At 33.4% G+C, this 15,157-nt stretch overlaps 1 protein-coding gene and 1 non-coding gene across 3 annotated transcripts in view; one reads left to right on the plus strand and one right to left on the minus strand.

Moving 5' to 3' along the window:
* The first annotated feature begins 204 nt into the window (after positions 1 to 204).
* The window catches only part of LOC140063585 (hydroxyacid-oxoacid transhydrogenase, mitochondrial-like), a 43,045-nt gene continuing 28,092 nt past the window's right edge, over positions 205 to 15,157 (plus strand). Inside the window, exons 1-5 of one of the 2 annotated variants that reach the window (XM_072109971.1) lie at positions 205 to 571; positions 7,660 to 7,756; positions 11,597 to 11,650; positions 13,229 to 13,279; positions 13,546 to 13,649. In XM_072109971.1, the coding sequence (XP_071966072.1) occupies positions 513 to 571; positions 7,660 to 7,756; positions 11,597 to 11,650; positions 13,229 to 13,279; positions 13,546 to 13,649 (365 nt within the window). In that variant the 5' untranslated portion in view covers positions 205 to 512. The remainder of the gene's footprint in view (positions 572 to 7,659; positions 7,757 to 11,596; positions 11,651 to 13,228; positions 13,280 to 13,545; positions 13,650 to 15,157) is intronic. The other variant, XM_072109972.1, reaches the window with a different exon arrangement.
* Trnad-auc (transfer RNA aspartic acid (anticodon AUC)) lies at positions 14,937 to 15,008 on the minus strand. The gene has a single exon. It is a non-coding gene; the product is annotated as a tRNA-Asp (tRNA).

Below are 15,157 nucleotides of genomic sequence, written 5' to 3' on the forward strand. Positions count from 1 at the left end.
TTTTTGAAGGCACACATCTTTCTCCTCCTAGACCTGTAAAATAAAAAATAAAACAATTTGATTATTATTATTAAATATCCATCGACCAAAGTAAAAATAATTTAGATCATAACATAATTTTATTTATCGCGACCAAAATTAACCTCGACCACCGATTTCGAACGCGACCGACATCATCGTAAAATTCGGAGTGGGCCCTAATTACGGGGGTTTTCCCCTTGATGAGCTAGCGCGCATCGTTTAATACGTCGGCCTTCCTTTTTGCATTGGCGCGACTTTACGTCATGGGCCGACTTTGTGATGGGTCCACTTTTCGATAGGGCGACTCTGTACCACCGGGGTGACTTTGTTTTGGGGCGAATTTGTATTGGGCGACTTTGTACGGGCGACTTTGATCACATACACACAGAGTCACGAGTGTGTGAACGCAAATTGACGGAGAGGAGATTGTGTTGCAATAGGTTTTTGGTAGTGGTAGTAGCCTAGGGCCTAGTAGTACACCGTCATTCACAATGAGCTCTGCTGCGAGAAAATCTGTTCAAACTCTTATGAAAATATTAGATAGTGCAGGGTAAGTAGAGATCCGAATCCGGGACGATTAAAATAACGCAAGTGGATTCGGACTTTTGGCCGAAACATCCCACCCAATTTGTGGGCCGAAACGTCTCACTTTAGGCCTAGGCTAGGCTACTAGGCCTAGGCCTAGGCCCAGGCCCTATTTTTTGTGTTGGTATTTATTTATTCAAGTTTTTAAAGGTGTTTAACAATCCGTATTTATTGATATTGGCAATTTTGATTATTGTATAAAATAAATTACTAAAAAAACGTAATTTTATATTCAATTTATTACTTCGAAAACTTTGTTTATTTTGTACCAGTGAGCTGTAAGCCGAAGGCTAGTAGAGGGCGTACTCCAGACTGAAAAGTGATTCCAACAGGAGAGGGGGAACCAACAAGATTGCGGCTGTAAATGTGTTCTAAAACATTATTTAATATAAAAAATAATAATCTAATAAATTACAACACATATTCTTGCCAAAGCACAGTGAAGTTTTTATAAAATTAAATATATTGTTAATCGCAATGGAATGAACAATTTTGTAGTATTTTCAATTCCTAATGCATCCTAATAATATTAATAAGTGTCGTGGATATATGTGTTAATATATTGAAAAGGGTATAATAATAATAATAATAATAGTTCATTCTTATATAGCGCATATAAGCAAGCTCTCAATGCGCTGAACATTATTACCCCAGTCATTTTTTTTTGGATCAAACACAATTGGAAACGTGCTTCCATAATGCAGCTAGTAATCAGCGCAAAGTTGTGTCCTGATCTAACCGAGTACCCATTTATACACCTGGGTGGAGAGAGGCAAACGTAAGTAAAGTATCTTGCCTACGGATACAAGCAATGTGGCGAGAGTTGGATTCGAATCTCGGTCTCACGATCAGTAGTCCAACGTCCAACACACTGCGCCACACGCCCGTATGAACAATATTAAAATATTAAAGGTAAATTATTACAAATGAAATGATGAAGGAGTCTCTGAATTTTAATAACGTTGGTGACGCAGTTTGTGTCAAAAACACACAAAGAGCCATATAGGCCCTACTGTATAAAAAGAGGGGTGAATGTGTGCTTTTTGTATTGGTTCATGCTTTGATGTATCCTAACTTGCATGTAGGCCCTAGCATTTATTTTGTTATTATAAAAAAAATATATACAGTATGTTACCAAATCAATACCATTAATAAAATTAATTACTAAAATAAAAACGGAATCTAAGCGTTATTTCATAGATAACAAAATCTAAAAAAAATGCATTAACTGCAGGAAAACGCTATACAAAAGAGACGCGTGCGCCCTCAGCGTGCGAATTCTTTGATATAAAAATGGCTTCTAATCTTCAAAGTCGTAACTCTTTATATGGCTCTGACATCGTCCAGAGCCATATAAAAGAGTTGTGACTTTGAATGAAGTAGAAGCCATGTTTGTGTCCAACTATTCCTATGTAGAGTATGTAGTTGAGTCCTTTGTTTTAAAAATGTATAACATTCAAAAGGCTTTAACTATCGAATTTAATAATACAGTAATATCAAAACAATCAATTTGTTTAAAGGCTTTTGTTAAAATAAAAATAACATTATAAAGTTACTGCAAACATGATTTTAAACAACAAAAATAGCTTTAATCCATTGAATTTCGGAACGGCTCTGGCTGTGCTCTTTATGCACGCACTACGCGTGCGCGTTTAGTTTACTATGATTCTCAATAGGAATGCATTGTTTTTACATTTTACAAAAAAACAAGTGTCCAGCGTCTATAAACAATGTTGAAAATATAACAATAACAGAATACATTGGTATTCATCCGGGGAAATGTAAACCCCAGGGTAATGAAAAAAAAGTGACCATGAATTTATTAGGACAGCACCGGACACACTGCGAAAGATAATGGACATGGTTACTACAAAACCCTCAAGGGAAGTCTACCAATCTATAGCCCTTTTCACATAGAATTGTGGCAATATCCCAGTAAGCAAGCCGGTATTATTGCCGGTCTAGACTCATTCACACAGCCACCCATTCACACAGAAGGTGATATTACGGTAATTTTACGGTTTTCTGTGTAAAAGGCCACAGTGAAAAAGGCGCAATATTCAAAGACTACTGTCTTCATAAAATAGAGGTCACAGTTTTTTTAGAAAAAAAAAATTGCGGGCATCGCCGATGAAACATGCCATGCACCGCACATGTTTGCTCACATTGTTTTGTGTGTCCGTCGTTTAGTTTTATTGGTTTTTATTTACGCTGCATACAACCTATATTTTTACCCAACACCACTCCGTGCTAATAACTGCCTGATCATGATAGCCATTCTACAGAAACAAAATCTATTAGGCCTACAAATAGATGCGAATTTAATTATCAGAAGCTGCACGTGCACCGGAGGATGTTCCTGCTAGAACTATGCTAACTAGGCTTACGTACATTACAGCAAGTTAAATAATCTTTGGACCAACATTTCTATTTTATTTTCTTATTGGCCGTATTCCATTTTATTATTTACACACTAACCTAAAAAAATATATATACGGTATATTGATATAATCTAATAATTTAATCAGTTAATAGACCTAAAATAATTGCCACAGTCTTTCTCAATCAAAGAAAATGTCCCGAATTTAACCTTGGTTTATTAATGCTTCGCGTAAGCAGGAGTTATATCGTGGAATTTTTCACACAGATCAGGCTTACGATCGTGACAGTAATACAGTATTACTGCAATTTTACTAGGTCCAGATGTGGTCTAACGGAAGCTGGCATTAAGGGGTTTTTACACTTTCACACATACTGTAGGCCAGTCTGTGTGAATGGGGTTCAAGGTTCTAAATAACTCAAATAGTGTTAAACCGCCAAGAGACTTGAAGCAGGTGCAGAATGTCAAATACAATGAACTTTAAAAATTGATTCTTTAGAACAGAAAAATATCGTTAATTATTTTCATGTTAATGACTTCATAAAGGAGATATTTCATATTTCATACATTATTAACGCATCTCATCCATGTGTATTAGGGATTGACCGAACATTTAGTCTTGCACCCTGTTACGTAACAAATACCGTGTATCACAACACTAACTTGATGCGAAACGGAAAAATGTACACCCAATAATGCTCGGCCCCATGCTTTTACATTACAACGGACTATACCATTTTTTTAACCCACTTACAAGGAAACCTTCCAGAAAGTATAGGCAGCTTACAAGTAAGCTGTGCAGAATTGACTTTTGGATCGGATGAAGAAGCTGCAATAACAAAAGCTGTTAAACATTCATTTCCATCTTTATCATTTGTGAACTTCACCTCAAGAATAACGTACGTCGTAAACTACAAAAAAATCACTTCGCAAAGAAATGATAAAGAACATATTTGATGACACAACAGGACTTATATCTTGCAAAGATGAATATGAATTCAGAAAAACAGCACTGTTTATTAACAAACGCATACAACAGGACATACCAGATTTTTTGCTATACAGTATTTAAAAAACATGCTTATAAAATAAAACCACACCTTTCATTCTAAGTGGATACCCATCGAAAAAACAACTCATGCGAGAGCATCAATGACATTTTGAAATTAAGTGCTAATTGGACAAGCCTTAAAGTTACTGATTTAGTCAAATGGTTAAGGGATATTGTTTTGTTGCAACTTTGCGAATCACTGAGAGCTATTTATGAGACCAGAAACAAACTCTTTATCACCTTGGGCTTCAAGATATGCCATAAAACAGTACAACTGGATTAAAAAGCGAAAACAAGACAAGATATTTAATGACTTTATGGACATATAAGAAAAAAACCAGAAAACGATGACAACAACTGATGACAAACTGACATTTCCAATGGCACCGAAAAGTGCAAGAAAACCAGGGCAACGCCAAAGGTTGAAAAGAACTGTTACCTTTAAGAAATATAAGACACATATTTAGATTAGTTACCATACTATTATTGTTCAACGTTATACAATGCAGTATTCATATTATGTAAGACAATTGTGTTAACTTTGCTACGTATTATTCAGTATTAATAATTATTCAGTCCCGGCATTTATATAGTAACAAAAGGGACTATATAGTAGAATTTGTATTGTCTAACAAAAAAAATAAATATACATATATTATACTATATTTCATCTATATAACACTGATTATATTTATTATGTCTTAGTAATGGTTTTTTAAAAATATAATTAAGAAATATACGGATACCACAAAACAAAAATGGAAAACCGTCGTAGCCCTGTCTGATGCAATTCTTCATATTGGCTCCAACTGACGTCAGTTTATCAATGATGGTGTCTGATAACCCATCAGCATCCAGGCTTTGTGCTTCAGCGACACCAACAAACTCTTCATATATTGCATTTTTGACAACAATATCGAACAGCGACAACCACTTTGCTCTTTCTTGGATGTATCCTTTGATTCATCAGAGAGGACGGAGAACAAGCAGGCTTTGTGTAGCTCGTTCTTTATTAATTTTGTTTGTTCAAGAATCATTCATTATATTTCTAAAAGGACGTTCTGATTACTGTAATGTGTATACTTGGCAAGGAACTTTCTACACTAAGGACCGAAGTTGATGTTCTTGACATATATGTCGCTTATTTGGTAAGATCGTTCTGCGATCTTACGCTAGGCAGTTAATAATAAGATCTCCGATAATGTACGCAAGTAGTGCCTATTATCCTTGAGGAGTTTTGCAGAAGCAACACTGTGGAGCTCAGATATGGATTTTAGTTTTCCGATGGCATTGTAATGTGCACATGCATCAACACTTTCTTCAGCATGTGGAGAACTACACCGATCTGGCAAAAGCTTGTTGGATCTAAAACTGTATTTCCATAACACTTTTTCCAGTTCCCTTATCAACTAAAAAAGTGGACTTGCTTATTTTGTCTGCACCAAAATGTCGGCATTTAAAACAGTATACTGTGTCTTCATATTGAGAGTATTCAATCCAAGGATATTTAAATAAATTGCTTTCCAATTAGATAATATGTTTATACCTTAACCGGCTATTATAATGTGTTATTATTATAATGTGTTTTACAGAGGTTTTATATACTACTGTACAATACCAATAGACAGTTTAATGGAAATAATAATAAATAAAAAATGAAATAAATCAAAATTAAAAACGAAATGCAACATAAGATTAACGCACGAGAAGTAAAGCCATGAATACAACCATGGGACATAAAACTAAAACACAAGACCATGAATACAACCATGGGACATAAAACTAAAACACAAGAGTAAGAAAAGAATTTTTAAAGCATTTTGTAATTACTATATTTTCAATTTTTTTTTTTTTTTTTTTACTGAAATTTTATAATATTAAAAATATATGTGCAGTACTAAAAGAAAGAAATACAAATATGTGACGTGTATTGTAACACATTTTATAAATTGTAAATAAGTATGTATTTTTCTGTCTATGTAAACCGCATTGAGGCTTTCAGCATAATGCGCTATATCAAGTACCAGTTATTATTATTATTATGTTGTGGTTATTATATGATGCATGTATGAAATTATGAATGTATGCGAATATATACAGTTTGTGTTTGGATGTACATGTACAGGGACATATTTATATATAAAACAAGGAAATTTGAAAAATAATTACAATAAATTGCAATAGAAACTGGTTTTTTTTTAAACATACAGTTAAATATTTAAGTTTTAGATGTAGAGCAAAGTAGGAAAATAAAAGAAAATTATGAAAAAAGATGGATAATATAAAAGTATAGAATTTTTACGAACATACTACTTATTTTTTATCAAATCGTATAAAGGATAATATATAAGAATATAATTGGGGGAAAAATCAGAATAATATTGGAATATATAAATTAGGAAGATATATAAATCATTGAATTGATCATTTGAAAATGAAATAAATAAAAGTTGTGGTTGACGCCACAAAAGAAAAAAAAAGAATAGGAATCTAAAGCAGAAGGAAACAGTTATTAGCAAATAACAGAAAAAAGCTAGTACATCTACCTGAGGAATGTGGTCAATAACAGACTTCACTGTCTCACTCAGGTAGTAGAGCTGAAACACCTAATGCTGAAGAAGAAGCTGCAACAATAGCCAGGCAGAACTTTGCATCCTCTAAAAGGAAGAAAGCCACAGAAAGTGTTTCTGCAAGAAACCCATTTTGACAATAATATAACAAGGCAAGATACACTGTGGAAACGTAAAACCTGTCACACCTTTAGAACAACAAATAGTTTAGGAGTGTCTATCTTGTTTAAGTCTAGTTTAGATGTTAAAGTATATTAAACACAAATTTACAGACGAAGAAGGTAGAATTATAATTTTAAACTTCAGTTATAATAAAAAGGTAAATTTACTTTAAGAAACTGGATAGGAAAATATTTTCTCCCCGCAATGATAATCATGAATACATTATAATGAGAGGAGATATGAATTGTATTTTGCAGCATCAAATAGATCAAAGAAAGAGTAAACTTATCCAAAAATATGATACCTTATCAGATAATGTATGATAAAACACAACATAATTGATATATGGAAGTACTGCCACAGTAATAAAACACAGTTTACCTGGAGGTGAAAAGATACTTTTCGTAGATTAGACTACTGGTGCATCTCTAGAGCCTCCACAAAAACAGTGAGAGGACCTCCATATTTTCATACCATTAAGCAATCTCACTTAAACCCGTAAATATCAACCAAGTGGAAAGGACCAGAAAAACATAATAAATATAATAGAAATCATTAAAATAATGAAACAATTTAAGTCCAGACCTACAATGGGAATTCTTGAAAGTTAAAATAAAAGAATTCACTCGTAGATATTGTAAAAAGAAGAAAAAAAAAGAATGCAATAGCCCAAAAAATAAATTAATGAAGTTGATGAACTAACTAGTTAATTAAATGTTCTCTACTTCGAAAAAAAAACAGTTAGATGACATCTACCTCCAAGAAGCACATGGAATAGTTGAATTAGATCAAAATAATGTAGATAATTGTCTTTAAGTTAAGTCTAGCATAAAGAACATGTTATTTTAAATTAAAGATATCTATTTGGTAAATTTTGTTTTGTTTTGTAGATGTCGATGTCCTACACATTCCCAAGCATTCTCTACCCCAATATCCAATAGAATGGATTGTTCCACACAATCATTTCAAAAGGAATATGCATTTGAGGTATAGTATAGACATAATATCTAGAAATGAAAGCACAGTTATCCGAAAACAATATTTGAAAATGAAAGACATATTTTTAAATGATATTAATTGGCACAGAGGTAATTTTGTGTTTTAAAGTAAAAGTTCAGTAAGTTAGGATAGAGTTAAAGTGGAGCTCCACCCAGAAAATTTCTATTTTTCATACATTTCACCTGTTATTTAAAAATATCATCCCTCATACTTCATATTTTAAACAAGAAATTCGTCTTTTTACAAAAAATGCTGCTCGCTTGTTGACATATAACAGTTTTAAAGATATATTGCTCCCCCCCCCCCCCTGAAAAATATTACACGTATGATGTCGTAGTATGTTTTTGAGACAACATCTGCATAAGTAGAAGATGCGACTTGCTAATTTCTGCAAGGACTTCCTCTGCGATCAGTGCCTTGCCTTGAATTCGTCTCGAATGCCGTGGTTCATCTAACTCGACTTGGTTGTATGGTGACGATGAAGTTGGTTCCGTGGACATTGTCGTCGCAGTAGGATTCGTCTGCTTTTGGATGATATCGTTCATTGGTGTTGGTGAAGTTGGATTGGTCATTGGTGATATTGGAACAGCTATCTGCTCTCCTGCTTTGTCAGAAGCAGGTGGTGGATTAATATTTCCGGCACTCCAATGATAACTTCGTAGACAGCGTCTTCCTCCTCAGCAACTTCCAGTGGTTCGGGATTGATACTGTAGATGGTGGTTCGCATGCTGATGGTTCTATTTCAGGTTCCTTCACCGGCTGAGGTTGAAAAAACTCTACAAATTTTTTGCTATGCAACAGGTCACGTCGGTTTTTTGAATATCTAATGCTGCTTTCTCTGAATTGAATGCAGACTTCAGACGAAGATGATTGGTAACCCATTCTTCGTTGGTGTTATCTAACCCTAACAGGTGATCAACGTCCAAAGAAAAGGTAATACGATTAGTAGCCGGTTAATGAGTGTGGTGTACAATTGTAAGCATATACAAATTCAGAAAGAAACCTGTGCCATTTACGTTTCTTGTCAGTGTGAAGTCTATCGTGCATCATGCGATTAAAACGCCACACTGGCTATTTCCCTCAGGGTGATATGGTATAAACTTGTACATAATTCTTTGATGATCTTGCTCTCAAAGTTTCTGCCCTGATTGCTATAGATTCTCATTGGTATGCCATAACGCACAAACCAGTTGTTTACCAACAATCGAGCGCCGGTTGTTGCTTTTTAATCTTTCGCTGGAATGGCTTGAGTGAACTTGGTGAACACATTTGTTAAAACAAGTACGTTCTCTATTCTGTTGCTGCTTGGTTTTAGAACAATAAGGTCAATGGTGACTATCTCGAGAGGCTTCTTCACAAGCATTGAACTCATAGTTGGCCGTAGTTTCTTCCCGGCCTTCGACAACATGCAGCGTTGACATTTGTTACAATATTTTAATATATTTATCAATCTCCATCTCGGGCCAGTAACATCGCTGTCGAGCTAGAGCCATTGTCTTTTTATTGGCTGGATGACCAACATCATCATGTATTGCTTTGAGAATTTTCCGTTTAAGCGTTTCCAGTAGAAGCAATTGTTTAAATGATTGACCCTTGATTGTTATATTGCGATAGAGTACTTCGAGAGGCGTTCCCACTCTCGGAATAACTTCCTTGTCACCTTGTTCTCCACTTGAATTTTCTGTGCTGTGGGCGGTCTGCCAATCCTATTCTTCCAGAGCTGTACTAGTTTTCCAATTGCTAGATCTGACTGGCAGATTCAGTAAGTCGACGTTTAATTTCACATCATTTGTAGTCAGTTATTCAGCAAGTACCACTTCTTCAATAGTCAATCTCAACTTTTCTGGAATTAGCGTGTTAGTTGTAGGATTCTAATCTTACATGCTATTCCTCCCCATGAACAGTTTTCCGGCGTAGACCATCTGCATTTGCGTTGGATTTTCCTGGCTTGTATTTGGTAGTGAAGTTGAATTGAGCTATAATTCAGCACGCCATCTCATTTCAATCGCTCCCAGTTTAGCAGTGGTTCTGAAGTAACTATTAGAGGATTGTTGTTTGTGTAAACGATGAATTCTGCTCCAATGAGAATTATTATTATTGCATTCATTGGCCATAATTCTGCTTCGCAATTACCTATCTCCTCCTATGATAATTGTTTTTAATAGCTGAAAACTGGTCAAACAGCATATTGTTAAAGACAAACCAAATTTCTTCAAAAAATACTATTTTTATAGATTTGATAAAATACTATACGTTTATACAAACGTATTGCTTGGCAATGAATATTCTGTCTCCCAGTACTCTATTTCGTACAACGCAAGTGGGTAAATTTATGGGCCCTTTTTGGGAATAAACTTGAAACCTTTTTTATTACTTATTTAGGATTGGAATAATCTAGATACAACTACCATAAATCATTTACCTGTAAATACTGTAAATTCATTTAGAAAGCATATAAAAACCCTTTATTTATCTTGTTTATTATTTTAGGGGTCATTGTGAGACAAGTTTTACTTCTAATTTTGATCCCTAAGATGGTCTTATATTAATTGTTGATTATTGTTTATTGAAATATTGTTTGTTATATATTGTTTGTAATGACCATCTTAAATAAATGTTTATTGAAACTTGAAAACCTTTAAATATAGTATTACATACTGTAGTAAGTTATACTGTAAGTTGTGTATAACTATGAAGATAAACAATTTTTACTTCATTAGTATAACAAATTTTAACAATACTGTAATATTATCTTGCATATCCATTACTTAAAAGTAAATAAATACTGTAGATAATACCAGTAGGCCTACACCTGGTGTTGCTTTGTTTTCAGTTTTTTTTTTAAACCAACGACAAGGTTCAGACTCTGCAAATATAAAAAGAAAATGGTTTGACTTTTTTAATGATGTTGTCATTTGTATTTGTTTTAAAAACATTTCTGTGCAGATGATTTTTAGAAAATAAGAAAACTACACAGATTTTGACCGACCCTTTTCATGCATAAAAGCTTTTAAAATTTGTCAGAAAATCATAAATAATACTAACCACCTGATCATAAAAAATAAAATACAATTATTCGGAGAGTTTATAGGCCCATTGCGTTACGAATGTCGAAAAATATTGTGCATTAGCCATACATGATTTTGGTATTCTAGTGTGTAAAATAATATATAATTGTTTGATTAGTGATCCGCAGCTGTACGGCAAAGGTTGTGGGAAATTGAACATTTTGTTTACAGGAATGGTGGGGTATGTGGGTCAATACGACTTTAGGAAGTAACTCCCCTATAATATGCACAGTACTATAGTTTAGTTTAGGATTATATTTTTGTCCTATACATCAGTAGGCCATGGACTTTGTTCTGAAAGAAAAGTTGATTGTTTGATTTAATTGATTAATAAGCTTAATCAACTACAGAATGAAAACTGAATCCACTCATAATCCCATCATCAAAACATTTATGTATTTAATACCCTTAATAATTCAATACTGTAGAGCATTTCATACTATATCTTTACCTTACACTAGATGTTTACTAGGCCTAATGATTGCTAAACAAATAAAATTGATAATAAATCAATATTTCTTAAAATTAATAAATAGAATATCTATTTAACGTCATTTACCGACGAAAGAACAATAATTAAAACGTTATGTCAAAATTCGAGCAGTGTTTTTTGTAAGAAATATTTCTAAAAATAAATCAGTTTTCTGTACATGTCATATTTTTCCCGTTTTTTTTTTTTTACTTTCAATTTAACATAAAGCTGAGAAAGTCTGACTGTAGCTTTTCTTTATGTTTTATGAATAGTAATTCTTTTTTTCAGATGGCCTGTTCAAATATCCGTTACGGAGAGGGAGTAACACAAGAAGTTGGGATGGTTAGTATACTCTGAAAGAATTCTCTTTTATTAGGTCAATAAATATACACTAGCAGGTACCCGTCCAATGGATGGGTATCCTCATAATGATTGTAGAGATAATAGAGTAATATAGTACAATGCAGTATACACAAATCTATAAATGGATGTATAATGCCGAGAGGTACATTGCATTTATATTAGAAGGAAGATAAAGATAAATGCCAGTGTCTTTTTGTTTTGTTTTAAATACAAATGTACAGTTCGCAAATAATAGTAGTGCTCACTGTAAAATGAATGTTTGAAAAACATGCAGTCACAAATAAACCCAGAATCTCGTAAACGTAATATACATCTGTACTGTATCTTTGTTCTTGTAGTGTTTATGTAAATATATTAAAATAATAGATGTTTATATTATTTTATTGATTAATATTATTATGTCATTTTTTTCCATCCTCATGTTTGGTATTCGACATAATCCTGCATTTCATAGTGGTCTGGTAAATTGTCATGTTTTTTAAAAGCTTCCAAAGTATGTTAATATTATTTCCAGCTGGAAAACAGTGACTTAGTTGAATTTGGTTGAATATTCTTGCAGTATCCTGTTGTTCAATTGTTGCATGGAGAAAAGAATTTACTCCATGGTAGTTGACTCTCTTGATTTGTGGTGGTTTGTCTTTAAGATGAACAACAATGTATGGCCTAATTAGAAAGAAGTAAATATGATTGCAACTTCATCCTCCTTGTAGGCCTACACCCCTTAAAAAATAAATTACATAAAATGTAATGCAAAACATAATGTTAGCATAATGTAGTTTACAATATTTCATATCATAAAACCCTACCGGGAGCTAATGAAATAAGAAGCCTCTCTTTTAGTCAGACATTATATCGGCCTAAAAGTGGGCCGAATTGTTCCGTCACACCTGGGCCGAATTGTTCCGTCACACCTGGGCCGAACCATCTCGCATTCAATTATTAACTATTGCCTACATACTGTAGCAGCTTTGGAATATTAATTAGTAAGAAACATAATCTAGCCTAGTGTTATCACTGCATTTTGTGTTTGGAAAAATGGTAAAAAAGGTGCTCAATCTTATCATGAGGAAAAAGACAAATGGTCCAAAGTTGACCTGTCAATTGCTTGGGTAAACAATCAATGTGTCAATATTAACTTAGAAGGTGCAAAGTGTTAACTACATTGCTGTACTGTAGTCAGTACAGTTAGGTTTGAATTGATTTTAAACCTGTGCATACAGAAAAATCTCTGAAATTTACTTAATAACCTAAATTTACGAATATTCTCAAATACAAACGCTACCATACATAATTGAGGGGTTTTACTGTACTGTAGTATTAGCAGAAGAAATATATCACTTTAGTGTAACAAAAACAATATGAATAAGTGTAGACAAGGCTTTATTCATAATACAAAATTGTTAGTATTTTGCAATTTGTTCAATATCCTATTAGCATAGTTTGTATCAATAAACAAGTTATAGATTGTGTGTCTATCTTGACATATTCCAATACCCATATCAAATTCACTAAGAAAAACATTTAAACAAATATTCTTTTATTTGCTTTTTTTTCCAGGACTTTAAAAACCTTGGTGCTAAGAATATTTGTGTTGTCACTGATAAAACGGTAGTTTTTTTTTTCTTGTTATTTTATAATAAATTTGAATTATTGCCCAAGAAGGTGGTGATAGAATTAAAATAACTTTGCATGACCAAAAGAGTATCTAAAAAATTCCAGATACATGATTCCCAATGAGTTTAGAACTGCTGTTCACTTCTAATTGTATTAACATTAAATAAAGCAATGTTTCACTTACCGTAAACCAATCACTGAATATACGTTATTAATGTTTTTTTTGTATATTGATACTATACTGTACCTTACTATTTTAGATTAGTAAACTTCCCCCAATGAAGACAGTTCTGGACTCTCTCCAGATTCAAAGGCTGAACTTTCAAGTGTTTGATGATGTCAGAGTGGAGCCTACAGATATTAGGTAATTTCATGGTTTCAATTATTTAGTGATCTTTTTTGTAAAATTTGATGTGCGCAAAATTATTTTGAAAGTTTGTGTTCTTCACACCTGCTATGATGAATATATTACAATTTTTTTCATGAACTCTAAATGTTAAATAATGCCACACATGCACATCAAACTTGTGTGTTTTAATGCCAATTTGTATAAACATTATGCGTATTCTTAAATTTAATTTATAAATTTTACCTACAGTACTGACAGCATATCATGTTCCATAACCCGCGGTTTTTGCATGTGTAAAAAAGAATAATTGCCGCGTGCCTGTATTTGCTGCGTGGACCATGACGTCATTCAGCTTCTTACTGGTAAAATAAATATGAAACTTGCGATGCGACGCCTGCGACAACAACACACTTGGGTATCAGTATTGTTTAGGCCACCAATTAATGTATGTAACAAAGTTTATTATCCAAAGTACCCTCCAGGATTACATTAAAGTCAGATCAAAATTGATACAAACAGTAGAAAATATATATAAATCCAAAGGCAAATTACTGAAAAAATGACAATGCTGTGGGTATCAGCAGTGGCTAGATATCAATGGATATACAAAAATAAAGCGAAAAGCTAATGAATCAAAACGATAAAGTAAAACAGCCAGAAAAGTTAGCAAAGCTTTCGAGCAACTAGCCCTTCATCAGTGCAAGTGAAAGGTACTTGGACAAAGATAAAATTATCCAAAGTACCCTCCAGGATTACAGCAAAGTCAGATCAAAATTGATACAAACAGTAGAAAATATATATAAATCAAAAGGCAAAATACTGAAAAAATGACAATGCTGTGGGTATCAGCAGTGGCTAGATCTCAATGGAGATACAAAAAAAAAGTGAAAAGCTAAATCAAAACGTAAAAGTAAAACAGCCAGAAAAGTTAGCAGAGCTTTCGGGCAACTATAGCCCTTCATCAGTGCAATCAATCAATCAATCAATTTCACTTGCACTGATGAAGGGCTAGTGTTGTCCGAAAGCTCTGCTAACTTTTCTGGCTGTTTTACTTTATTGTTTTGATTTAGCTTTTCGCTTTTTTTTTTGTATCTCCATTGAGATTCAGCCACTGATACCCACAGCATTGTCATTTTTTTTCAGTAATTTGCCTTTGGATTTATATATATATATATATATATATATATATATAAACAAATCAGGCAAAGAACATTAATTCTTAACCGCCCGGTGATATACTGAAATTTAATTAATTAATTTGAAACGATAAAGATGAGGAAATCTGTGAGAATGAGAAAAAGTCGCCCCAACCGAGACTCGAACTCGGACCGTCTGCTTGATATGCAGATGTCCTAACCATTAGACCACTGGGGCTTTCATGGTATTGTTCGAACTCGATTGGATAGCGACTCTTTAACACTCTCGGCGTGGTACGGCGGAACAGCACTAGTCCTATAAAAAATCAGGTAAAGAACATTAATTCTAAACCGCCCGGTGATATACTGAAATTTAATTGATTAATT

This window comes from Antedon mediterranea, chromosome 1 (assembly GCF_964355755.1).
Source record: "Antedon mediterranea chromosome 1, ecAntMedi1.1, whole genome shotgun sequence".
NCBI classification, from domain to species: Eukaryota; Metazoa; Echinodermata; class Crinoidea; order Comatulida; family Antedonidae; genus Antedon; species Antedon mediterranea.